General features: G+C 42.6%; 1 protein-coding gene across 1 annotated transcript; it reads right to left on the bottom strand.

Annotated features, from left to right (window-relative positions):
- Positions 1–3,886: 3,886 nt before the first annotated feature.
- Positions 3,887–25,629, bottom strand: LOC115406117 (25-hydroxycholesterol 7-alpha-hydroxylase-like). The gene is made up of 7 exons (XM_030116023.1): positions 25,517–25,629; positions 13,567–13,620; positions 11,089–11,225; positions 5,772–6,368; positions 4,631–4,837; positions 4,375–4,553; positions 3,887–4,180 (listed from the first exon to the last, which is right to left on the bottom strand). Exons 1-7 carry the CDS (start codon positions 25,627–25,629, stop codon positions 3,887–3,889), a joined length of 1,581 nt encoding a protein of 526 aa, XP_029971883.1.
- Positions 25,630–27,310: the final 1,681 nt, after the last annotated feature.

Raw genomic sequence — 27,310 nt, 5'->3', positions numbered from 1 at the left:
TGCTACTGAACCTGAAGAGCGAGTGATCAATGGTGTACCTGTTGCCATCCTTAGTGTCTTTGAAGATGATGGTGTGCAGAATGTGTTGGACACAGCTATTGTGTTGGAAGGGCCAATCGTGCTTCAGGACATCCCAGACATCTCCACAGCCTTTGCCTGTCTCTTTGGCCTTCTGGATGCCATAAACATCGACTACCCAAGGAAGATGATGTACACCTTTGAAGCGCTTCAGACCATTTTTTTTCAGCTCGGATCCAAGAGCTCACAACGCACAAGGTCACTTAAAGGTGCTGTAGGCAGGATTCAGCGATTTGACCCATCTAAGATGGCGATTTGAAACCCAGCACAGCCAATCCTGTCCTGTTTTCTCTGACATCACGCCCTTACGCAAGCTCAGTCCCTCCCACAAGAAGGTGCGACGAACGCCCCTCGACCAATCACGGTTAGAGCCTCATGGGCTCTTCTGATTGGTCAAAGATACCTGGAGCTGTTGAGATTCCTTTCCAGCTCAGAACAGAGACAGATGGAAACGCTGCGCCCTCGCGGTAGTGCAATTATGCTACACCCGTAAAGGATTATCAATGGATACTCTAACATTTAATCCAAAGAAAACACAGAAAAATTAGCATTGACTAGCAAAATCCTGCCTACAGCATCTTTAAAACAAAGCTGCTGGCATAAATGCCATACAGCATGCACAAGACACCAAAAAGACTGAAAGAGAGATCAAGAAACAGAAACTGAAAATTTGAAGCACACAGATAAAAACTAAAACATGACACAAAAAGTGAAACAGAATGACTGACAGAAAAGGTTGTCAAGTAACACATTTTGTTAACAATGTCCAATTGTTCTTGCTTGTTTTAAAATGTTTTATGAATGCTTTTTCAATGTGACTCATTTTACTCACACAGGCCTCTTGTCTAGATGTGTGGTTTTTTTGCTCATCAGTGTTGAGAAGCCATTAAGATAATGCTCTGATCATGTGTAAAGTGTGTGGTTCAAGTTCATTTAGTATAAACAGTGATGTACCTGTAGTTTTCCCCCCAATGTATATAAACTAAAAATGATACATTGAGAGTAGACTGACAAAGAATAGGAGCAAAAAAAAAAAAACACAAAGATGTGGTAGGAGTGCAGGAGAGGCACAGATAGACTGAGTGACAGAGGTTGACAGGTAACTGGTTTCTAGCAAATGTTTTATACATTGTGTAGACATGTTAGAATATTTGATGGTTCTATCTTCTTCAGATTTTGTGAAATGTAATATACAAACCCTTATCTTTTAAAGATGTGTTTTTACCCATCCAAGTTCAATGTCTCTGATGTAATGCATGTTGGTCTTTCAAGCTCTGGTACCTTTTCATAACTCTAAATTTTGGAATCTATACAATGTTTAAAATGCACTTAGATTATTCGTGTTTAAGTGTTAGTAAGCGCTGCTAAGATTGTGTTTTTGATTTTCACAGTTGTGCAAGATATCTTTAAGATGCACTTACCTCGTTTTTATTTTTCTCGTTTACTGAGTGCCACCGAGATTTCCATTTCAAGATTGCATTTGTTACTAAAGAACAATCTTGTTTGTTTCTTGTTAATGTCATTACAGCACTGTTTTTTTCTTGACAGTCAAGGTTACATGTGCAATAAAACAAAGCTTTGCCAAGTAAATAAGTTTTGTATGACTTTACATTGAAGTGGAAATACCTAGCAATGAAGCCAGATGTTGTTGTTGGCCTCTCTAGAATTTACAATAGAACAGACACACGTTATTTTGTTTATTGAACAAGAAAATCTTTATTTAGTTAAGGTAAATTATGTACCATTATCGAAAACTAATCAGTGTTTGGCCTATAGAGAACTTCAAGTTGTGCAGATACACAAATTTAGGTTTATTCAACAAGAATATTTGTAAATATTTGTATTGTGTCAAGGCAGAACACTACATCATTAAAGCAAGACATGTATTGTTGGCTCAACAAGAAAATCATGAATAAGAAAACAAAAAGATTCATGTTGACAGAACTTCTGTTTCAACTAGAAAATCGTAGTTTTGTCAACCACTTCTGAAAAAGTTGAGAAAACCCAAAAATGTATCTCATCGAGTTGCCTTGATATATTGAGTATTCTGAGCTTACTTTTTTTAACAGTGCTGTCACAAAAAGGACTAACAAAAGGGAATCAAGCATGACAAAATTACTGGTGTGAGACAAAACCTCAGCTGTGGTTTTAAACACTATGAAAAACACCTGGTCTAATCAAACTTTCACTGTACCTGTAGAGATAAAAAAAAAAAACAGCCTTTACCAATCCATAAAAAGACAGCTCTAGTGTCTGTTGTGTCTGCTGGTGCATCTGAACAGCCGATAGAACTGAAACTGAAACCAACACAAAGCTTTTGACTAAAATCTCCAGTAGCTGAACCAGGACAGACTGAATGCTACAGAGACTCAAAGACGGCATTGTTTAAACATTACAGAATACCTTTAAACCTACAGGATATTGCCGAAAGTATTTGCTCAGCTTCCCAATACTTCTTGTCTGACTGCATTGTACCAAGTGTAAAGTTTGTTGAAGAGGGGACTCTTGTGTGGACACTTGTTTATGGAGAGTCTGGATCTGTGTCTTAGTTCCAGTGACAGGAACTAAAAGCTTCAGCATACTAAGACATTTCGGACTATTTCACGTGTCCGAATTTCTGGGAATAGTTTGGAGAGGATCCTTCCTTCACCAACATGACTGACTGACTCACTGTCATGACTGATTCAGTGTCCAGTCAGTAGCCACCCTCACACTCTAAAAACAAATTTCTAGACTCAACAAAAAAAAAAAAATCAACGCAACAATTTGAATTAGTCTTTTTAAATTATGGCAACCTCAGAAATTACATTGAAACAACAAACTATATTACTTTGAGTGAATTCATTTTTTGTCATCAGTCAAAGATCATTTTAAGTACTGCTTACTTAATAAATGCAAGATTTTTAAGTTGGTAACTCAAATAAATTGGCTGCCCACTTTTAAGCTGCTAAAATGGCAAGTTTCTGTTGAACCTTAATGTTGTGAGTATTTGGGACTACGATGCTGTCATGGGCACTGTGGACTGATTCTGCACAGGCAATATCAGGCTGTTAATAAGCCCAGAGGCAATTGGGAACTGTTCTGTTGAACTCTGTAAGTTTTATAGTAGTAGCAGGAGCAGATTAAATGCTCAATACTTCTCATTCCAGGTTTGACACAAAAACTAACTAAACTATTTAGATTAACTGAACAACAAGAACACAACCAAACACAACTACTAATAACACTATTAACATCAGAACATCGAAATAAATAGTAAAATCAATGTTTAAATCTTGAATATCTCATCCCAAACTCCCATGATGCATTGCGGCACTACCATCATCATTGTTAAATTCTTCAAAGACCCTGTTTTCTTAATGCTGTGACCAACACTAACCATGCGGATGTGGTGTCCTTACCCTACTAAAATGAATTTTAGTCACCATGAAATGTTGCTTGTATCGAGGTTTTTCATCCTGCTAACCCACTGTCCAACTTGTCCAGGCATGTTGTGTGGCGAGAGGGAACTTAAAATTGTGAAGTCAAAGTTGACAAAATCAAATTATCAAGCCAAGTTTGTTAAGTTATAACAACTTGAATTTTGTTTTAAACCCATCAACAATGAATTTTGAGTTCAACCTGCAAGCAAAATTAAGTTGATGTAATTAAGAACATAACAACTTTTTCATAACTTGAAAAAAATTGGTTTGGAACTTAGAAAGTTTATCAAAATCAACTTATTACAATTTTTTACTTGGATCCATGCATTAAATCAAGTGGCATTAGAAGCTCCTCTGAGTTACTTTTTAGAGTGTCAGTCTTGTTGTCAGACAACTCGCAGTCTGTAGCGGAATCGGACGTCAGCGGAGGGCGGCAGGATCCCTACACCGGACCTGCTGGGGTCAAACTCAGCGCGGCTCTGCCCGTCCTCCAGCTGCAGATCAAAGTACAGCAGCAGCAGGCTCAGGAACTGCTTTATTTCGTTGATGGCAAAGTGGCGTCCGGGACACATAGACACGCCCGAGCCAAACGGTATCAGGTAGTACTTCAGCTTCTGGTCGTCCTTGTAGAAGTCTGTTTTCTCTGCACCGTTGTGAACGTAGCGGTCAAATCGGAACTTCTGATAACAGAGAGAGGAAAAGCAAGAGAGGAGCTCAAAGATTAAAGTGACTTTTATCTCGGCTTAACCTCAGATGGGGCCTGTGGACCACATCCAGCCTCTGCTGAAATGACTGTGTTGTGTTTTGTGCTCTCCAGATGAAGCTGAATTGACTTGAACACTAAGGCTAGCCAGGAGGAGTTCACTGGTTGTACCTTGGGCTCCTCGTAGATTTCCGGGTCCAGGTGCGTGGTCCGAGGATACATGGCGATGGCGTCTCCTTTCCTGATGGCGAATGAGCGACTCTCCCCCAGCCGCAGACTGAAATCCTCCAGCGCCATTCGGACGTTCAAGGAGGCCGAGGACAGACGGAGGCTCTCCTTGATGGCACTCTCTGAGAGAGCAGGTCATTGACCCGTTATTAACCAGCAAATGATCACATCTTGGATATGCTCCGGTGTGCACACGTACCCAGACAACGGAGCTTGTCCAGCTGCTCCCTGTGTAGCTTCACATTTGTGTCACTGCTGAATTCCACACCGCTGAGGCTCAAGACCTCCTGGATCTCCTGTCGCACCACCTGCAGCGCCTCCGGGTGGCTCACCAGGTAGTACATGGCCCAGAAGGTGGCAGGAACCGTGTTCCCCAAAGCCGCCCAAAGCATGGCAAAGTGGTAAGCTGAGAGTGGAGACAATGTGTTATTTATCTGAGTAAAAGATTCAGAAACCTCCTTTAAACTCAGCCAAACCCACACAAAGACCACCCAAACTTTCAGAACCCTAACTCTAAAGGAGTTCTTTCCTCCTCTTTCCTCACACTTCATCCTATCATGAGCAAAACACTCTCTGACTGGTGAGCTAAGTGAGGGAAAATCCAACTGATTCCAATCTCACCAAGATTTTGTTGTGTTGTGTTGAACGTTAAGGTACAGAAATTTGAATTATCTGATTTTTCTCCTCCACTAGGTGTGTCTCCATTCTTTTGGCTTCCATGAAGAAACTAGACATAGGTGGTGTTCGTGGCTCCCCCATGAGAAACCCTTCTTGCTGTTGGTCTGTTTTGTTCCTGGATTGGCATTAAGTATAGCGATGTGACATATCTTGAGTTGTTAGCATTGTCCTTTCTTCAGAGATCTGTCTTCTTGGACCTGCTTTTCTACTGTTTTCAGAGTTATCTCTCTGCCTGTTAAAGGAGTTATTCCTTTCCACTGTGTCCCTTGCTTAATTGTGTGTGGCCTGTGTTGGTTTTTCTTTGTAAAAGTACCTTGAAATGACTGTGTTGTATTTGGAATTAAACAAGAGAGGCTGAAGTCAATTGATCTGATGCCATCGACTATGGAGTGCAAGGGAGCATGAAAGGGTATATTTTTATGGAACAAGTGTTCAGAGGTGCGGTGTGTAGAATTTCGTCAGTACCACAACGGTCGTTCAGGTGGCAATACTGAGGCCTCAAAGAATAAATGAGTTCCATTGCCACCATGTGGCACAGTGTGGAATTACAAGTTTGGTCTTGTTCTTTTATTCGAGCAGATCTTACTGTTTCATAAACGCTGCGTGTCATTGTTGGGTAGTCGTGAGCTTTGAGAAGAGCTGCTGACTTTTGAGGACTCTACCTCCTTTGTCGACGTCTCTCAGGTTTTCGTAGTTGTCAAACACCTCCATACGCATGCGGATGAACTCTGACATGTTGGTCAAGTGTGACATGCGGTCGGGCAGGAAGTAGTTGATGAGCTTTTGGCGGACGGCTCTGGTTCCCCCCAGCAGCCAGATGGGAACCTCTGTGATGAGATGAGGGAACTTGTTGTCGAACTTGACGAAGTCGTCCATCAGAGCGTTTGTCCCAGTTCGGCGGCGGGCGGCCGCCGGGCGGCCGAACAGGGTCAGGAGGGTGGCCTCAAACATGACGGACAGACAGAACTGGTACATGCAACCGCTCCTCCAGCCGCTGTGCCCCAGATGGTCGTGGCGAAACACCAGCATCAGGTTACCCATCATGCTCTCTGTCAGCGGGGTGAGGTTGTCCCCCTGCAGGAGTTTGAAGGAGCGATGGATCTGCTCCTTCAGCCCAGGGTGCAGCTTGCTGTGGACCGGCTGGTACCCGAATGTGGCAGGCGACACCTTGTCGGAGAACTTGTGAAAGTCGAGCTGCCGGCCGTGTTTGATGATGTATGGATACAGTGATGAATCCATGACGAAGGTCACGTCTTTACCTGTAGGTCAGACGAGAACAACATCACACAGCCAGTGAAAAGACCATACTCTCAGAAGCATTACTTTCAGATTTGTTGTAGTTATTTATTAACACCTGATGTTGTTATGGGACAATACTTATTGATAGCAGTGATGTCCTTGAACACAACCAAAAATAAATAAATAAATAAAAAAAGTTTATTTTGTCCCATAATTTAGATTTTTTTCCACTCAGTAAACGGCTACAAATGCTTTTCATAAAACACAGTTCATGATTTCATCATTGATGAAAAAGCATTTAAATAGTTGGAGCGTTTTTATCTTAAAAAATAGGAGAATGTTTTCCTTTTGTTAAACCGTCTTTAACTAATATAGAGATGGGAAGTGTGACGTTGTTGAATTTTACGATTGGTAATTCTTTCCTTCTTGCACTGGCTCTCGGAGGAGGTGGACGCTTTTACTATCGCTCCTGCTGTTTCCCCCTCCCTTTTGCCTCTGCCTGCTTGCAGCACTCTGTCTCGTCTGTTTGACTGGAGCAACCACTTGACTTTATTTTCTTCGAAGAATCAAAACATATCAACCATGGAATTGATCAGCTGGTCTCTCAATGCAATTGATACGAAGTCGCCCTCTATCTCCCACTACTGATCCCCCGAAAATCACCCTCCCCTTTATGGACTGCTTCTTTGGAGGACATCCCCATGGCAACGGAGGTCACCAGCTGGAGCACAGAGAGGACGGGCCAACCACACACATATACATGGACTGATCGCACCCTCTCTCTTCTGCTGACAACTAGTGGTGATGGCATGTTGCGCCGATGGGGGATGCGACCACTGATCCATTAGTCTGATAGCAATTTGTCTCATGTGTTTTTGCTAGGTTTATGCGCAGGTTGGCTTGCAGGTGTGTTTTGTTGGTCCCTCATACTAACTTTGTTTCCCCTAGGAAGCACAGTCTTTAATGATGTACCTTTTTTTGATTCCCCCCCCCCCCCCCCCCCCCCCCCCCGTCTTTTTTTTTGTGGCCATGTCAGGCGCCTTAAAAGGACTGCCGGGGCAGACATGTAATTTCCCCTTGTGGAAAAATAAAGTAAAATTCATTCATTCATTACCTCTGCCAAGGAGGTTATGGAATCACGTCGGTTTGTTGGTTTATTTGTTAGCAACATTACGGAAAAAGTTATGGACAGATTGCAATGAAACTTTGTGGAAAGGTGGGTCTTGGGCTAACTTAGAATCCATTAAATTTTGGTGATGATCTGGATCACTGTCTGGATCCAGGAATTTTTTTAAAAGACCCATATCATGCAAAATCCACTTTTTTAAGGTTTTAAAAATGCCACAAAGTTGATTTCCCTTTAAAACCACCCCCAAAATGTTATTTGCCTTCTTCCACGCATGTCTGAGTAATCTCTTTCAGTCTGCTGCTCTTCACAGCAGCCCCTCCCTTCGGGTAGAAAACAGCTCTTTTGAAACTCTTCAAACCTAAGTACGTCACAAAAGTTGAACTCCTCCTCACCACTCTTCTCCCACCCCACCCCCGCACAGACAACACCCCCACTCTCCTCTGACCAGCACGCAGCTGATCGCATTTTCCACTGAGGAGACCCCGCCCCCCCCCCCACAGGCCCTTGGCAATCAGCGTTGCTGCTTTTTATATCTCCGATTACGGAGATAAACTTTAACCATCATCTGAAAGCAACAATCTAGCAAAAGCAAGAGTCTGAAGGGTCTGCGCTTGGTGAGTTTCTAACAGGCAAATATATTTTTGCATGTAGAGAAGCTAAAGCTAAAGAGCTAAAGCTAGCCCTTAGAGAAGCTAACGCATGACGTATTTGTTTTGAAGCTGTGGTTGGTTGAAGTAGCTGTCAGTCAAAGTCCACAGGGGGAGAGGCGGGATTTTCAGTGAAACTGGGCGTTTTCTCTTCCGGGTTTCAGAATTAGCCCCTGGAAATATTTTATTTAACTCAAAATGACTTTTCCTTAGAGCCAAAAATAAACTATTACCATGCTAATGCCAATAATAGGGTTTGGACTAGCTAAAAAACCATGATACAGGCCCTTTAAAGGATTCTTTATCATTGAGAGATAGGGCAGTGTTTTACACAGTTGGGCAGGCCTGCACGTTGCATCGCTCTGCGCACCGCACGCCGCAGCGCTCCAATCACACCCCAGATCACAATGTTGTTTTATGATATATGGTGTTCTTATTGTTGTTAGTGACTGATTTGACCTGTGGCGGAGGTCTGCGCTCTCTGAGTGCCAAATTCTAGTTCATTCATTCATTCATTCATTCATAATTGTGAATAAACCGATGTGATTCCATAACGTCCTTGACGGAGGTAATTACTTCAGTATTGATTACCAGGAGTAATTGATTACTTTAAAGGTGCATTAAGGAGTTTTTCAACTTTAAAAATACTTATTTTCCACCATAAATATGTTACAAATATTCAATAATGTGTACAATGTGCCCTGACATATTCATTACAAGTACCTCTAACAGCGCTAAATTGCCACTTGAAAGTTGCAGTGCTGGTCCGGCACCACAATTTTTTTGGGGAGAATTTGAGAGAATGTGACGTAAAGCACGCTCCCGCTGACCTGATATCCTGAAGTTTCGTTTTGTCCGCCATTACTCTGCCAGACGCTTAGCGAGCAGCAACTGAGCAGTATGAGGATGGATCTTCCAGAAAGTAAGAAAAGACCGGATTCAAGCACTGCCTCAACTCCTGCACAGACCCCACCAGGCAAAAGAAACTTACATTTTACTTGAGCGCTACTAAAAGAGCAAGGAAGGAGTTCCCCTCTTCCGTGCACGTACATGGACGCAAGCCACAGGCACGACTGTTTCACTAAGCTGCAGTTACGGCCAAGGCCTGCAGGGGCCGTTGTTTCGCATAAAACGTGCAAACTCCTTAATGCACCTATAAGTAAATTAGATACTTATTAATTTGAGTAAATTGGCATTTACCAATTAATACTTACAGGTTATTTACAGTGAATCACCAATAGCAATCAATTGCAGCATAATAAACTGAAGCACCACTGAAGAAAACTGAAGAAAGTGAAGTAATTTCACCCAACATCAATTATTACTAATCAGAAAAAACTGTTATTTGTCTGTTAATAATGTCAAATAATCAGCTATTTGGGAATGGAGTACATCACAGAGTGATTGAACCATAAAATCATTGACTAACAAGGTGTTAATAATTAATCAATAATGCCACAAACTGCCAATTACTGCAAATTGGTAAATTACAGAAAATGAGCTGAGAGAAGTTGTCAATTATACATTAAATAAACCTGAGGGTTATCTAATTAATAGTTCCGGGGCACCACCTCGTAGAGGAACAATTATGAATTTTCAGTCTCAAAAATGGAAAGTTAATTTGAGCTGGTTGTTAATCTTTGGATAAACAACTCTTGAATTATCAGAGAAGCGTGAGATCAAGCTCAAGACTGATAGAACAACGAATTTCGCAAGACGACCAAAAACCACAATGAATCGTCCAGATCAGTTCATGAGTGTTTATTAACAATGTCTATTACTAATCAAGACATCTAATAACAAAACTGAACCGATTCAAAGCATGCAAACATCAGTGTGTGTGTGTGTGTGTGTGTGTGTGTGTGTGTGTGTGTGTGTGTGTGTGTGTGTGTGTGTGTGTGTGTGTGTGTGTGTGTGTGTGTGTCAGGTGTGGCGGTGTCTGGTACTGTCGGTGTGACAGAGCAGTGAGTGTGTTTGAGTGGGTGTGTTTCTTCCTGAAGGAAGAAGAGGGGGTAGCTAAAAGGTTCTTTAAAATGACAGATAGTGATGAGATTCTGATGCGGAAACACAACATTGTACATTTTGCAACAGCCAGTGATCTAAAAGCCTGCGTGGTTGAAAGATTTAGCTGAACATTGAAGACTAGAATGTGGAGATATTTTACTGCCAAGAACGCCCTACGATCTATTGTGAACAATCCAGTCACAACGTCAACATTTAGCAAAACAGAGGCTGCTTTTTGCCAAAAAGTGACATTTTGTCCTACCATTTGATGTATTTTTGGGATGTTTTACTGTTACTCCCTCTGGAGCACAAAAAAAAAAAAAAATCTATGTAATCTTAAAGGTGCATTGAGGAGTTTGCACGTTTTATGTGAAACAACGCCCCCTGCAGGCCATGGGCGTAACGCAGCTTAGTGAAAAACTTGTCCCTGTGGCTCCCGTGCACGGAAGAGGGGGACTCCGTCTTCGCTCGTTTAGAAGCGCTCAAGTAAGATTTAAGTTTCTTTTACCTGGTGGAGTCTGTGCTGGAGTTGTGGCAGTGCTAGAAGCCAGTCTTTTCTTACTTTCTGGAAGCTCCTGCTCAGTTGTTGCTCACTAAGCATCTGGTGGAGTAATGGCGGACATAATGAAACCTAACGAGCCGGAGCGTGCATTACGTCATTCCTTTCAAATTCTCCCCAAAAAAATTCTGGTGCCGGTGTCGTGCCAAAAAGTGATTCTCTGCCATAAAGTGATTTCCGGTCCGCGGGCAGCTGAAAAGCGCAGCTTCTGTGGCTCTGCATTCCACAACACTCAATTTGAATGCCGCCCCTGAACTAAAATGTGTTTGACTGACATCCCTGATCTAATTTGAGAAGCTGCTGTTGCTCAATAAGTTGACCTTTGGCCCTTACTCTGGCTGTGGACCTTTGATCGTCCAGATTCCTTGAAACAAATTTACTCCATCACTCTCCAAACCAACCTGCCATCCGGACCGTGAAAATGTCTCCATGCTTCCTCTTCTGCTCGAGCAGGAACTTTAAAGAATCTTTCCTGAACTCCAGAGCTTTCCCAAGGAAAGGGATCCAGCCTTTGATTAAAGGCGGCTCGTTCTCTCTCCTGCAACACACAGCACAATCACACTGCAGCGCTTCATGTGAACGTCAACCACAACTTGGCGCACAGTTACTGTCTTCAGTGTCTGCTGGAGTCTGGAATCGGCTCTGAAACTCAAAAACACTTTGCATTGAGCAAATACAAAATCTCACAAAACCTGTACAGACACAAGACCAGGGGTGTTCAACCTGTGGCTCTGCAGCCACCTGCGGCTCTTCAGCTTTTCTGTAGCGGCTCCATGAAGCTTTCACTAAATTATTTGGAAATCAAAATTTTGTTTTCATTTCCTATGCAGAGATGCTGATTTTCAAAGTGTTCTAATCGCTTGGATGAACTCATAAAACAGCTGAAACACTCAGAGCTGAGATTGTGGTCAGGAAGCACATGTGTAAATTATTCACTGAGGTCAAATGCTGTTGGAATTGCAGTTTGTTATTTACCAGATCAGGCCACCTGAGATCAAGCTGAGCTGATGTGTTCCCTGAAGAACCACCAGTTGGTGGAATGTCTCGTTTCTCACAGCTTTAAAACACCATTATGTCCAGTAAAGAACAGTTTTTACTACAAAAGGTTTTTACTCAATTCACTCTCCTTGTTCTACTTATTTACATTGTTTTAATGTGTCTTTATTCTTTCTAGTCACCAGGGTCCATGAGCACGACCTTTGGCCCCCACCAGCTCCCTGATGTGGCTGCACAACAAATGCAGAAGTGGATCACCTGTGGAGTGAATTCTCTAATGACAAAGAGACGGGAACAAATGTAAAAACAAGAAGAAAAGGTAGCAAACAACTGTAAAAACTGGATGTAAGCAAACAGAACAAAGAAGCTACAAAAAATCCCTCATGCAAGGATAACGACAAGAAGAAACAGCTGCAAGGAAGACAAATAAGATAAACGAGCACAAGCTCACAAAGAAAAGACACAATTCCAGTTGAAGAAAGAACCAATGGAGCTGAAAATCTAGTGTTCTGTCATGCATTTCACATGTTTTTGGTGTCCTGGAGTGGAAAAGCATGGTCTTTATAGCTGATGTGCAATTTATTTTGAAAAGAGCTTTATCTTGCGGGAAGTGACTGTTCAGCACTACAGGAAGCAGATGATGGCAGCACTCAGCTTGTGCCTCTCTAAGATCGATGTCTTCATTTGTTAAGATTGCATCGCTGGTGCATGTTTTACTTACATTTCAAACATGTTTATTTAATGTTTCTAATGTTCTCCAGTAGCTGAGGATAAGCTGAGCGACTTTGACTTTGTGATAAGTTAATTGCCTGAAATGCAGGGTCGACAAGATAACGTCTCAGCTGTTTTCTACAGTGTTTTTTTTTTTTTTTACATATTTTTGTGATATATTAGGCCAGTGGTTCTCAAACTTTTTCTGTCATTGGAGGAAGAAAAAATTTCATTCCCCCCACCCCAACAAAATTGTGACAAAAAAGGCCACGTTTAACTTTATTGAAATATCAAAATCCCGAATATTCCTTTTACTTTGCATTTTCACTAGAAACAGTAATAAAATGTGCATTCACTTTGCAAGAACAATATCAATGAGTTTCAGTATGTACAAAAAAAGGACAAATGCATACCAAAATCACGAATATTCCTTTTACTGTGCATTTTCACAACTAGAAAACAGTACTAAAATGTGCATTCACTTTGCAAGAACAATATCAATGAGTTTCAGTACAAAAAAAAAAAAGACAAATGCAGATATCTGGCAAGAAAGATGAGTCTGTGACAATTAATTCTTACCACAACATTAATGGCTGCAATGAGCCTGTTTTGTGCTGCACATCTTTTCAAAACGGGGTTGCAGGCTTGATGCTGCCACTCTCAAGTCATGTTCAATATTGAGCCTGGATCTGTACTTTGTTTTTAGTGAGGCAACAGCAGAAAAGCCTATCTCACAGAGACAGGATGTGGCGAAAAGAAGCAGAATGCCCACAGCCCTTTTCCCTATGAGGGGATGCTCCCTCTCCACACCAAGCCAGAATTCAGTCAGTGTCTGTGATGTAAAGCTCATCCTCAGGGTGGAGTCTGATGTCATCTCAATGAACTGGTCCTCTTCGGCAGAACTGAAATCAGCAGGTACTGCTGCGTTGAATGGACTTCTTAGCCAGTCATACTGAGCACTGTTATCTGGGAAGTATTTTTGAAAGAATCCTCTCAGAGAAGAGATGTGCTCTTGAAGACATGGAATCACTGTGGTGGCGCAAGAGTCACTTGTTTCAGCAAATTCACTCAGATTCTCAAAGAAATCAATGTTTCCTTGATCAAGTCGCCTGCCCCACATCTCCAGCTTTCGAGTGAATGTGCTGATCTTGTCTGCCAGGTGAGGAAGGTGCTTGTCTCTGCCTTGAAGCTGAAGATTTAATTCATTCAGCTTTCCAAATACATCGCTGAGAGAGGCCAGTTTCATTAGAAATTGTTCATCATTAAAGTTGGTGGCAACATCATGCATATCCTCATCCTCCAAAAACACACGAATTTCCTCTCTGAGCTCGACGACTCTTGACAGCACTTTTCCTCGGGAGAGCCACCTGGCCTCACTGTGGAACAACAGAGCTGAATATGTCGCTCCTATCTCATCACAAAGTGTGGAGAACAGCCACGTTTTCAGGGGTGTTGTTTTGATTAAATTGACCACTCTTGTGGCGTCCGTCAGTACGTCGTTTAATTCAGGGCTCATCTGCCTTGATGCGAGCACTTCTCTGTGTATGACACAGTGCGTCCATTGCGCATTTGGCGAGACCCGCTTGATTAGCGCCTGCAATCCCTGCTTTTTCCCAGCCATGGTCTGTGCACCATTCGTGCAAACGCCAATACAGTTCTCCCATTTCAGCCCATGTTCTGTCAGGTAACAGTCAAGAAGCTTAAAGAGCTCATCAGCTGTCGCTCTGCTTCTTATGTATTTGCAAAACAGCAAATCCTCATACAGTGACTCAGACGTGACAAAGCGTACATAAGCAATTAACAAACAGTCTTTATTGCTGTCAGTCGCCTCATCTACTTGTAAAGCAAAGCGTTTGTCTTTCAGTTTTTCAGTGAGTTGTTCTTCAAGATCATCTGAAATTTCACTTATACGTCTTCAGTGTTCATTTTGACATGAATTTTTCATTCATTCATTCATTCATTTTCCACCGCTTTATCCCTTTCGGGGTCGCGGGTGGCTGGAGCCGATCCCAGCTGCTGTGGGCGAAGGCGGGGTACACCCTGGACAGTTCGCCAGTCTGTCGCAGGGCTGACATATATAGACAAACAACCATTCACTCACACATTCATACTTAGGGGCAATTTAGGGTGATCAATTAACCTACCATGCATGTTTTTGGACCGTGGGAGGAAGCCGGAGTACCCGGAGGGAACCCACGCACACACAGGGAGAACATGCAAACTCCACACAGAAAGGCCCCGAGCCCCGGCCGGTATTTGAACCCAGGACCTTCTTGCTGTGAGGCAAGAGCGCTAACCACCGTGCCACCGTGCGGCCCATGAATTTTCATTTTTTCATTTCATTTTAGTTTTAGTCACTCACCAAAGACTTGATTAAAGTCACATTTTAGTTTTTTAGTTTAGTTTTAGTTCAAATTTAGTCGGTGGAAATTAGTTTTAGTTCTAGTCTTAATTTTAGTCTTGATGAAATTTGACAGTTTTGTTGTACTGTAGTAAGATAGATAGATAGATAGATAGATAGATAGATAGATAGATAGATAGATAGATAGAGAGATAGAAAACTTTATTGTCTCAGTAGGAAATTTGTCTTGGGCAAAGTGCTACATCAACATACATATACACATAAAAACAACATAACATAAAACCACAGTAGCAGAAGTGCAAAAGGATATGTGTCGCCATTGTAAAAACTCCACTGTAAGCATATATATAATTATGTTTAGATATTTAAACTTAGAATGTATCATATAACTCTTGTAATCATAAATATGAAAATCTATGGCTTGTTGGAAAAAAACTTAATATATGAACTTCAGATTCTTTCTGTAAATTCTTACAACAAATCACAGCCTGCAAGAAAAAAGCTCCAATCATAATGACCAGCAGGTGGCAGTAATGCAACCAACGGGATGCAAGCTGCCGTAAAACATCACAGAAGAAGAAGAAGAAGAAGAGAAGCACAACAAAAAACAGTGCTGCTGCAGTGCTGCGTCTCCGTATCGGAGACAGAACGGAGCCGGACCGGAGCCAGTGAGCCCGGCGTGAGGATGGTTGTAATAACCCAGCTTGTCCGACGGCCAGCGGCAGCTTTTTCGTCACATTTTTACTCATCAGTTCATGATGTTCAGAGATTTTGTTTTAGTTTTTGTTGTCATTACTTATTAAATTTACGTTCTTGTCACAAATTAGTCACGGAATACAGGGTCGTCAACGAATAGTTTTCGTTTAAGTTTTCGTTGACAAAATTAACACTGTACGTCTTGCAACTGTGTCATTGGACAGAGGGACAGCCTTCAATTTTTCAGCGCTTTTCTCATCAAGCATAGTTGACACCATAGCTAAAGCTGCGGGCAGTATCAGCTCCTCTGCTATGGTGTGGGGTTTCTTGCACTGTGCAATCCTATACGCCACTTTATATGATGCTAATAGTGCGTTGTTGTTAACAGATGCAGCTTTTACAAACTGATGTTCCTGCTGACGATATTCACTGAGTTTTCTGTTAAAGAAGTCGAGTGGTTTATTTACGTAAGTGGGGTGTATTGTCTCCAAGTGTCTTTTTAACTTGTTGGGTCTCATACTGTCAGCTGCCAGAGTTTTCAGACACAGAAGACACAGTGGTCTCTCTTCATCTCTGACCACAGTCACCCATAGGTGAAAGTAAGCCAGAATGCACCGGAACGCCGTGCCGGTAAGAAAAATACTGGCCTCTTCTACAGGAACGCCCCGGAACGCCTCTGAAAAGCAACTTTCACTCATGCATACAAAGCTAGCCCTTTTTTTTCCAAGCAAATTTTACTGAAATAAGCGTAAAATTGATGAATACATAAAACTCATCTCCAGACTACATCTGTGACGTGTTGAACAAGGTTAATGCGTCTGACGAGCACTGGAGCACTCGCTTACCGTGACAGGTTGCAGCTTGTAGCGGCAGTCACTCGCTGCAGCGTAACGTTAATCCAGTGTCCACTGCTGTGTGTTTTTTGCAGACAACAGTGTAGTCGTTTTTGCAAAATAAACAAAACATAAATCCACAAGTAATAAACTGTGAGGGTTCACGCGTCATAAAATATTCTCCGTCCCTGTCATGCGAGCAGCATCACTCCTTCCGCAAACAAGCACACGTGGAAGTGAGGTAAACTCAATGCTTCTTTTCATTGGATGGCTGGTTGCCTAGGTGATGTAAGGACCCCTTCCCCCGGCCCCGTCTCAAGAGACAACCAGGACAGGTCAAAAATGCAAAGAAAAATAAAAAAAACAGTTAACTAAAAACAACATATATTATATTTATATATATACTGTATATATATTATATATATTGTTGCGGCGGCAGGCGCCGCTGGGGGCCGCCATACTGTTTGGTGCCGCAAGGCATCATGTGAGGGGTTTGTTCGGGCCGTTTCAAGATGTATTTTGTGTTAAAATTTGTTAAAATGTACTTCGTTTTGTTAAAGTTTGTTAAGTTATTGTTTTTCTATGTGTTGAAGCCGTTTTTCCGGTCTTTTTATGTTAAGTTTCATTTACGTTATGTTGGACCAACAGTGAGAAGGGTCGGTGTGAGATTGACTTGGCCTCTGTGCCATCTCTGTTCGATGAGAGCGACATGCTCTCAGTATTAATTGATTGTTAGAAAAACAAAAACTTACGAAGAGTTGAAGTGCAGCAGTCCTCGTTGATCGTTGTGAACAGATCGTTGACGCTGTTACAATATGTATTGTACTTAAACATTCAAAATAATTACCAAGCAACTAAAAAAACACTATGCTTTCAAGAATGTCAAAAAAGAGCAGGATTTATCAATATCTGTTTTGTACGATGCTCGCACGCTTTGTGCACAAACTAAAAAATTTTTTTGAGTTGCACGGTTCCTGCAAGAATCTTATCTTACTTTCACCCCTGCAGTCACCGTGAACCCAAGAGCAACATAGGCTTCATCATATTTTCTTGTCTTGGCTTTTTGATTAAGCCTACCGTGAACTGATGAGGTCTCAGAAGCATCACTCATTTTTCTTTTCATCCCCGTCAAATATCTCTCCATTTTGAAAACCAACAGACTTGAACACAGTTGCTATTAAATCTGGGTGAAAGAAAGCGTGGCTTGTTTACTTATATAATTCCACCGCGAAAAAAATTCCAACGTCAAACCACAGTTCAAATATTAGTTCCCCCCTCCTTTCCCTCAGCAGAGCGGATTAAACGGGGGATTATTTGTTCCGCGCATGCGTGCCCCTGTACGAAATGACGTGACGACTTGCGCAGTGAACGGGAAGCAGGACAGTCAAAAACAAGCAGAAAAACACGACGCTGGTTGAAAAACACTTTTTTAAATAAAAACCCCGAGAGGAGAAACACTGGAGAGGCAAGATGGAAGCAAACTGTGAAACAGCGAGTTTTATAAAGAGCTCCGTGGCATCGTCCGGCTGGTGTTATGGATTAACTGGTTCTCCTGTTAATGAATGACGGCGGAGGTCTGTGTAAACACATGCTGATAACAACAGTTGTTAAAGTAAGACTCACAAAAGACTTTAAACGTATACATTCACTGTAACTGTCGATAACCGACGTTTGCCAGAACGTCTACATGTTTCAATCATGTATTGGTCACAAGTTAACACGGGCACCAGTAATTGGAAACATCAGCATGGAGCAGAGCTCACGCCGAGACATGCCGCTCGGCGCAGCGGTGCTGTGGCCAGGAGAGCAGCCGCTCCTTCGGCAGCGTATCATGGAGATTTTGGGACATTATTTAATAATAATAATAACACATTGGTTTTATATAGCGCTTTTCAGGACACTCAAAGACGCTTTACATTGCATTATTCAGTCACACCATACTGGGTGGTGGTAAGCTACTGCTGTAGCCACAGCTGCCCTGGGGCAGACTGACGGAAGCGAGGCTGCCAATCTGCGCCACCACCAACCATTCACTCTCATGGCTTTCATGCTAGGCAAGGTGGGTGAACAGTCTTGCCCAAAGACACAACGACAGTTTTACGCCTGCGGGAGCGGGGATTGAACCGCCAACCTTCCGGTTAGAAGACAACCTGCTCTACCAACTGAGCTACTGTCAACACCCATGCAAACTGGGCCAGTGACTCACGCCACCCCTGGGATGCGTACACGCCCCCCCCAGGGGGGCGCGCCACACACTTTGAGAAATACTGTATTAGGCTATAGAGTATTTGCAGTCATGTGACCCGGGGGTTGGCAACCGGAGGACCGCCGCCATATTGGAGTGAAAACAACCAGGGATACGCGGTTTCATTACATACAGTAGTGTGCGTTCGTGTTCTTTAACGTTGAAAATGTCGACTGATAAGGAGAAAGGAAAGTCTAAGGAATGACTAAGGAAAAGTCATTTTGTGTGAAATAAAAGATTTTCTGGGGCTAATTCTGAAACCCGGAAAAGAAAATGCTCTGTTTTACTGAAAATCCTGCCTCTCCCCCTGTGGACTTAGACTGACAGTGTACTTCAACCAATCAGAGCTTCAAAACAAATAAGCTGGCTAACTTTAGCTCTTTAGCTCTAGCTTCTCTACACACAAAGACATGCGAAAACGTCTTTTCCTGTTAGAAACTCACCAAGCGCAGACCCTTCAGACCCTTCAGACTCTTGTTCTTGCTTGATTGTTGCTTTCAGACGATGGTTAAAGTTTATCTCCGTAATCTGAGATACAAAAAGCGGCAACACTGATTTCCGAGGGCCTGCGGGAGGGGGGCTCAGAGGAGCCATCTTCTCCGTGTGACGTGAACATGGGAAACAGAGCGTTTTCATGGTGTGGGAGGGGCTGCCTCTCTGAGCAGCAGAAACAGGAAAGCTCAAACACACAGGCACGAAGGAAAAAAACGCTTTGGGGGTGTTTTTGGGTAGTACATAACTATATAACAAGGTTAAAACATACAAAAAGTGAATTTTGCATGATACAGCCCCTTTAAGGTTGTAAAACTCCTTAATGCACCTTCAAACTCCAGGCCAAAATGGAATTGTTCATCACTGAAGTCATTTAACCCCGGACCCTGTACCGGATCCAGCAGCTGCCTGCTCCACTTCAACGAGTGTAAAAAGTGACAAATATGCTGTGACGATGATTTCTTTCAAGTTTGTCTCAAACAAAAAGCCTTCATCTCACTAACTGAACATTCCAGCTGCACTTTGACTGAGTGTTTGTTTTATAACAACTTTAAAATCCAGATGCAACAATTCGACACGCCCCCATCACCCGCACCTCCATACACAAAACGCTACACAACGTAAGATCCGTCTGCTCCACCACAACATATTGGATATCATATGAAACTAGAAAATCTACATCTTAAGATGACACCAGGCAAAATATTCTCTGAGCTGAACAGCTCCCGTCAGCAGCAAAACAAACCGAAAACCGGGATTCTGGAAAGGAGATGGTGTTGCTGCGGGGTCGAGCTGCCGGCTCTGCTAACTCTCGTCTAAAACCTGAGGTATATAAAACCACTGACGGGAAAGTGATTGTGGAAGATGAGTTTCTACATTTCACCTTCGTCAAGATGAGAACTGTGCCGGATGATGAAATTGTATTGTTAGCCGCAAACAATTTCTCATCTGATTGGATAGAAGAATCTAAGCGACTGCTGTTTGAACTGTGCCCGACAGCTCTACGCTTTGTTAAGCATAAAGGCGCCCAGAAAGACGCGAACAACATTAAGGACTGTATGAAACTGCTAAATGAGCATGGTGAGGACATTCCCAGGTTTGTTTCATACTACTTGGATGAACTCGCACCTGTTGGCTTTGGCAGTATGGACGCCTCGGCACTACTTAGAAGGCTGGAGCGATTGAATCAGGATGTTTCCACTCTGAGAGAAGCATGGGAAACTCAGGCAAGCGTGAGCGCTGAACAGGAAGCAGCTGTGGCAGCCCTGGACCGTTGGGTGATGGCCCTGGAGAGGTGCCATCGCCATGGAACGCCCGATTGGACCCATGGGGCTGGAGCCACTGCGTCTGGATTGCAGGAGAATGAAGCGTTGGGGTCTGTGGAGCCTGCCTGATGGTCACCGGGAGTGACGGCAAACCCCCAACCTCTCTCCCCAGCATGGAGTTCCATGCTGAGGGGGGGGGGGGGGAACGCAAGCCTCAGAAGCCCGCAGAAAGTATTTTCACAGGAATACCTCCATGTCTCATGTACGCCTCTACTTAAGTCCAAACTGCACAGAGCTAAGCCAGGTTGGAATGATTATGTGGGAGAGTTCCATGCTGAGGCCAGACGGGCCTTTAAGGTCTGGGTTGAATCAGGCAGACCGAAATATGGTCCTTTATTTGAGTATAAGAAACAGGGACATGCAAGTTTCAAATATGCTCTACGCTTCATCAAAAGGAATGAAAATACAATGAGGTCTGATTCTCTTGCAAGAAAACTACAAAACAGTAGTCCCAATGATTTCTGGAAGGAAATTAAGCTAATGAATAATTGAAAAACTTCATTGCCAACCAATATCGATGGTGTCAGTGGTTCGGAGGAAATTTCTCAGTTATGGAGGAAACATTACTATGAGCTTTTCAACTGTGTTAAGAGTAACATCTTCACTGTGGGCACCACTGATACTAATGAAGATGTGACCATCTCCTCACAAGAGGTCCATGATGCAATAATGATGCTAAAAAACAATAAAGCATGTGGTATGGACAAGATATCTGCAGAGCACTTGAAATTTGTGAGCAGAAAACTCTGTCCGTTAATTGCCATCTGCTTTACGGGGTTCATAGTTCATGGTGTTTTACTTGATTCTATTTTAACTGTTTTATTATCAATCATTAAAGACAAAACTGGGAAAATCAATAGTTCATATAACTACCAGCCTATAGCCCTGGCCAGTATCCTATCTAAGGTTCTGGAGAGGACTATATTGAATAGGCTGGAACAGTTTATCCCGACCTCTGATAACCAGTTTGGTTTTAAACCTAAACATGGCACAGACACGCGTACAATGTCTTTGTCTCTGCACTTACAAATACCAACTGTCACTTGTAATGACATAGTAATTTTTCTCATTATACACATTTAAAATTGTTCTCAATTAAATGGCAAATTGACACAAAAAATGTTTGCTATTTTTGCCATGGCCATATCTGACGTCCGAACCCAGAATCATCACGGGTTCACAGCCTCTATGTGCTACAGCGCATTAAATCCTGTTGACTCAAGAGGCAAGACAATTTTGATAATGCATGGACGCACAATCATATTGTGCAACCAATTCGCACTGCATTTTTATGTTAAGTTTTTTTTTTTTAAAGGTGTTTCTGCAAATGTTGAGACACTATGAAGTATGATAACTCACCTTCAAGTTGGACCACTCTTTTTCACTTCAACTGTAGTGGCTCTGACCCCTGCTCCCACTCAACGTTTTCCCGTTTGTCCCTCCACTGCTGCGTCCTCCAAAAAGGACAGAACAGCGGCTCTCCACCTCACCAATAAGGGGCCCGCAGCATCATCTCAAACCTCCACAGTGGCAGATCCACCGCCTGCATGTGGCGCGTCTCACCTGCCAGCCGACACTTGTGTTCTGCCCTGCAGCGAGATGCTGATCACCCTTGAAAAGGAAAAGCTGCATTGTACTATGCTGAATGTGCAATGAAATTGTAAATGCCATGATTATGCACATTTTTACTCATTTGGCTGATCAAAAAGTGTTTTTCTATCGTTTTCGTTTGTTTCTTTATGTTTGGAATAAGATTTAAAATGTTGCTTTTTTTTCATTTGAGTGATTGAACCGCAACCCGCCCGAATGTAATTAAAATCTTAATTTTTCGACACGTCACCTGCCTGATCCACGGTTATCTGCAGTCTCCGCGCGTGCGCCGCACCCTCTAATATACCCAAATTTCATTCATGAGTTCATTTACATACCCATATGGTGCCAAGGAGTGGAGTTGGGGCGGGATTGTGGGTGGGATCGGCCACCGTCACGTTCTCCGCAGTATTTGGAATCATGACTTGGAAATTGCGGACAGCTTTGCTGCGGACTTTTTTTTTTTTTTTTTTGCGGTGCTTTTTTGCGGACAGAAGTTTGCATTGGGTTCCCACGCACGATTATTGTCATATTTTACCGCAGAGTTTTATAGGTAAGGCCCCTGGTGCTGTGGTCTGCAGCAGAAGTTCAGGAGAAACTTGGCTGGGCAACGCAGACCCAATTTCAGATCCAACCGGAGCGTGAAGCAGCTCCTGAATGACTCCGTATTCTGGTAAGTTTTATTCATAAAGCACCAAGCTGTTAGCCTGCTGTGAATATGGTAGCTGGAAATGATCCCAAAACTTTGAGATGCAACAATTTGTGTTGAATATGTTCTATAGAGCTGTTGGCCCACGGCGATGGATCACAGTTCACTGGTACCATTCAGCAATTCACCGGAACCGTTCAACAGGACACCTGGATCGGCCTCCTCACAGACGTTGGTGTTACAGGTAAATATCCAGCAAATGGACATCGTCATGAACAGAATGGTGATGGGGAGCTTGGCCCAAAAATGAAAACAGAACTGATCTGCTTTCCCATTGACTATATAGTGTTTATCTTTTGGTGTGTTTATGCAGTGTGGTGTGACTAAAAGCAGCTGGAATAACAGATGCATGTTTTGTGTCATATTTTTGTGTTACCATCACACCATGCAGGTAAAAATAAACTACAGTTGCACAGTATCATGATTACATGATCTGTCTACATGCGCTACTTATAGAAAAATAATTCAGTTTTTGGGAGAAGTTTATGAGAAATGTGAAAATTTAATCACATCATGACAGCAGGGCGTTTAAGAACAAGCAGACAGTTGTGATTTCCTCATTTCAATGTATTTAATGAAACGATGGTAACAACAGTGGTGGATACATAACATCAATGACAGAACGCAGAACCTTCAGTCACACTCTAAATATCAGTCAACAGAAAGATTAAAATCCTCCATCAGCTCACAGAAGTATTGAAATATGTGCCGCCACACACGGAAGTTTTGCTGCTCACTGAAATCTGTCCCACCAGTAGCGTGACGGTGGAACCAGGAAGCAGGAGATCTGCAGCTCACAGTCCTTAAGATCATCTATAAAGATAAACATAGACATCATCATAAACTTCCTGAATTTGTTTAACCGCTACATGATTGATGCTAGCGTACTCGTTAGCAGCTAGGCCAACAGTAACACACTCACTGTTAAGAAATAAAATGTCTTTGATATTTACCTTCTTTCTCAAACGCCATCACTGGTGAGACGAGGGTGGGCAGTCGCTAACAGCTTGATGGTGCTTTGATAGCTCGCCATGAAAAATAGACAGCCAGAAACACTTTTTGGAAGTCCTCCATTGTTGTTTTGGTTTGTATGTGAGCGGCTATGTCCACAGTGACGTACTGACATTTTATGACGCAATGACGTGGCTCCAACTCGGCTCCTTTTCAGTGGAAAAGCAAACTGGTTTTTTGAGGTCATGAGATTTGAGTCAACTGGGCCCCGGCACCGAACCAGCACCTGGTTAGTTTTGATGGAAAAGGGGCCTCAGAGAACTTGTAAAGCAGATGTTGGAGGAGGAGCTAAGTCAACAAATGGTAGTTCAGAAACAGGTTAGTTCAGGTTGACAGCATTTTCATGAGCTGGGTCCTAAGTCAACTGAGAAAGGAGGCTCTTTGTGTGCATATGAGCTCTCAGAAGACTCCATTTGTTGAGTTCATAAGTAGTTAAGAATAGAAACTTTTTCTCGCTCACCTTAAAGAATATACCTCTGGGGCAGGTGCATAAGTTTGTTCTCCTTGGCTTAACCATAGATGAAAAATTGAGCCGAACTAGTCACGTTAAAATAATTGTGACAAAAATGGGAAGAGCACTTTCTGCTTTTAGACGACGTGGTTACTTCATGACAGGCTCATCAGTCAAATACGTCACCCAGTCTTTAGTATTATCTCATCTAGGTTATTGCTCAGTTCTATGGTCGGGTACCACAAAAGAAGATATTCACAAGCCACAGGTACTGAAAAACAAAGCTGCACGAATGGTTCTTCGTTGTCCATTTCGGACACACGTTGAATATATGCGTCAGTCTCTCTCATGGCTACGTGTGGAGAAGAGATTACAGAAGAATCTTGTAATTTTTTTTTTTCAGAATATACGGAAAAAAATGAAAAAAAAAATATACGTAAAGGCTTTTTTATGAGAAAATTACTTAAGTTCATGAACGCCATAACCATTTGACTAGGCGCCATATGGCAGATTACATATCTCTTCCTAAGGCTCAAACAGGTGCACTGCAGAGAACAGTGAATGTACAGGGCTGCTAATCTGTGGAACAATTTACCTTTAGCTGTAAGAAAAGAGAACAACATAAAACAACTTTCAAAACCAAAAATTTTTAAAGCTTGATTATTATTGGTGCCTTGTTTTAACTGGTTTTCTAAATGTAATTGCAGGTATATACTCCTTTTATTTTTTGATTTTCTTGTATTCTACTGATTAATGGGTTTATGTATTGCATTTCCTGATTGTTTTATTCTGTGTATTCCGTTTACTATCTTTGTATTTTACCTATATTTGTATTACTATATTTTATGATTGTTTTAAGTAGTTATGGACCCCAGGAAGATTAGTTGTCACCCTGGTGGCAACTAATGGGGATCCAATCTCTAATAAATAAATCAATCAATCAGTGTGGTTGCATTACTTGGAATTTCTACAATTTGGTGGAAAATCACAGAAATGTCTCACATAACTGAGCCCTCGCACCAGCAGGAGGGACTGTGTCTCTAATCATGTTCTGCAGCAGCGGAAAATGCCAAACAGAGAGAGGGATCCGAGAAGTGATGGAGCGTCTCCTGTCATCCAAACAACCCTGGGTTCACATGAAGAAACAACCAGACAGGATCCAGCTGAGCTTCTAATACAGTCAGACAACGTCAGCTGAGAGGCCTCTTCTACTCAAACTGATGTGTGTGTGTTTGTGTGTGTGTGTGTGTGTGTGTGTGTGTGTGTGTGTGTGTGTGTGTGTGTGTGTGTGTGTGTGTGTGTGTGTGCGTGTGTGCGTGTAAAACAACTGAGGGAACAGAACAGAGAGTTTTCCCTGGCTGCAGCACTCCGGGAGCATTCAGGTTAGTTCGGCTCGGCTCGGACTCACCTCTTCCTGCTGGTGTAGTGCACCGCGAACAGCAGGCTGACGACCACCAGCAGCGCGCACGTGAACATGATGCAGCTGGATGATCCGAGCATCCAGAGACTCCACACGCCCATGGTGGGTAGGGGTGGGTGGATCGATCCGAATATCAATAGTATCGATACTAAAGTTAGTATTAGCATCAGATCGATACTAGCACGTTGAGACTGATTTTTTTTTTTTGTTTGTTTGTTTTCTGCTCCCGGCAGAGTTTGTTAGAGCAGCCTCTCTGTCAGCCCTAATGTGCAATCAGCTAACTCCGGCACTCAGGTACTTGTTAAGGTGCTCTGTGCCCCTCCCCTTCTCCCTCTGCTCTTCACTGCAGGTGTAGGAGCAGAGAGAGAGAGAGAGAGAGAGAGAGAGAGAGAGAGAGAGAGAGAGAGAGAGAGAGAGAGAGAGAGGGAGAGAAACAGATATCAAGCGAGCAAAGAAACGCATTGGGGGACAGAAAAAAGAAGCGCTGTTTGGACTTATTTCACAGCTTCAAAGACACTGCATCATGTATTGTGTGCAGGAAGGTAATTGCTTCTCTGGTAACACCACCAATCTTCACCAACATTTAAAAGCAGCTCACCAAAAGAGCATGGAGAGCTGCAAAGTAAACAGAGGGAAGAGAAGGGAGCGCCCCAATCGACCAGACCCCCGAAACAGAGACAGAGGTCTACACTAAATTACGTTCAGAGACAATTAAACTGCATTGTCAAATACATTGCTAAGAGGAACATATTCTGTCCTTTATTATGTTGCTTGGTCTGAAATAGATTTTTTTTTCTTACTTTTCCGTGATCATGTTGGTGGTTAAAAATGAGCCTGTATATTCTTCCTATCGAACGGTGGTATACGGTTGTACAACCATATGAAAGATGTGATCGGCATTTATCAATATGATCGTGATCGTTCCGGAAAAATGATATCTCACGACAGATCTGACATTGTGTACGCAACTTTGAGTCAGTGTGGATTTGTGGTGCAACACAGCAAAACGTGCCGGAGCGTGAAAACAATTTTAGAGCAAAGCTCAAACATGTCTTAACACACAAGCAGCCCATATTCAGTACAGATTAACAAGTAAAAGAATAAAAAATTAAATAATGTCCTCACAGAATATCTAATAAAATTCCCACTTGTCCGATTAATGAAGGATTTTTAACTTTCAATAACTCTGCTGGTCCATCCTGCCACAGACAGGAGCGCTGTTTTAATAGAGCGAAAAGACATGTGCTGCTGCGGAACGCAGCTTCAGATGCTCAGACCCAGCAGGGGAAATGCTGCTGTTTATCCCCAAAAAGGTGTGTGACTTTATTTCGGCCTGCACAGTTTTACACAATATTGCACTGGCCGATAGAGTTACTTTTGATGTGCCAGTGCCACAAGGGGACCCGGTGTGGGAACCAGCAGAGGTTCCACTGGAGACTGGACAGAGGAGACAGGACCTGATTAACTGATTATGAAATATAAATATACTCTAAAGTTTAGCAAATATGTATTTAATCAGTGATGTGATGCCAATGGCCTGGAAATAACATATTAGCAAAAGGGAGATTAAATACAGACAGTCGATGTTAAGTCAAACATTTTATGAAGACTTCTGTAAATTGTCTTTAATTTTGTTCAGGGCATCTCAGTTCCTCCATAATCTTTGCCCCGGCTTGTCCATGATCTCTCTCGAGATTGAAGGAGCTTGTCCTCATTGAAAAATCGATGGACTGCCGAAAATTTTGTTCAGTGTATTATTGATTATTCAATTTCCTCGGCCGA

The sequence above is a fragment of the Salarias fasciatus genome, chromosome 18, assembly GCF_902148845.1.
Source record: "Salarias fasciatus chromosome 18, fSalaFa1.1, whole genome shotgun sequence".
Taxonomy (NCBI): Eukaryota; Metazoa; Chordata; class Actinopteri; order Blenniiformes; family Blenniidae; genus Salarias; species Salarias fasciatus.
Note: the sequence above shows the minus strand (reverse complement) of the source record. Positions and strands in the feature narration are given on the sequence as shown.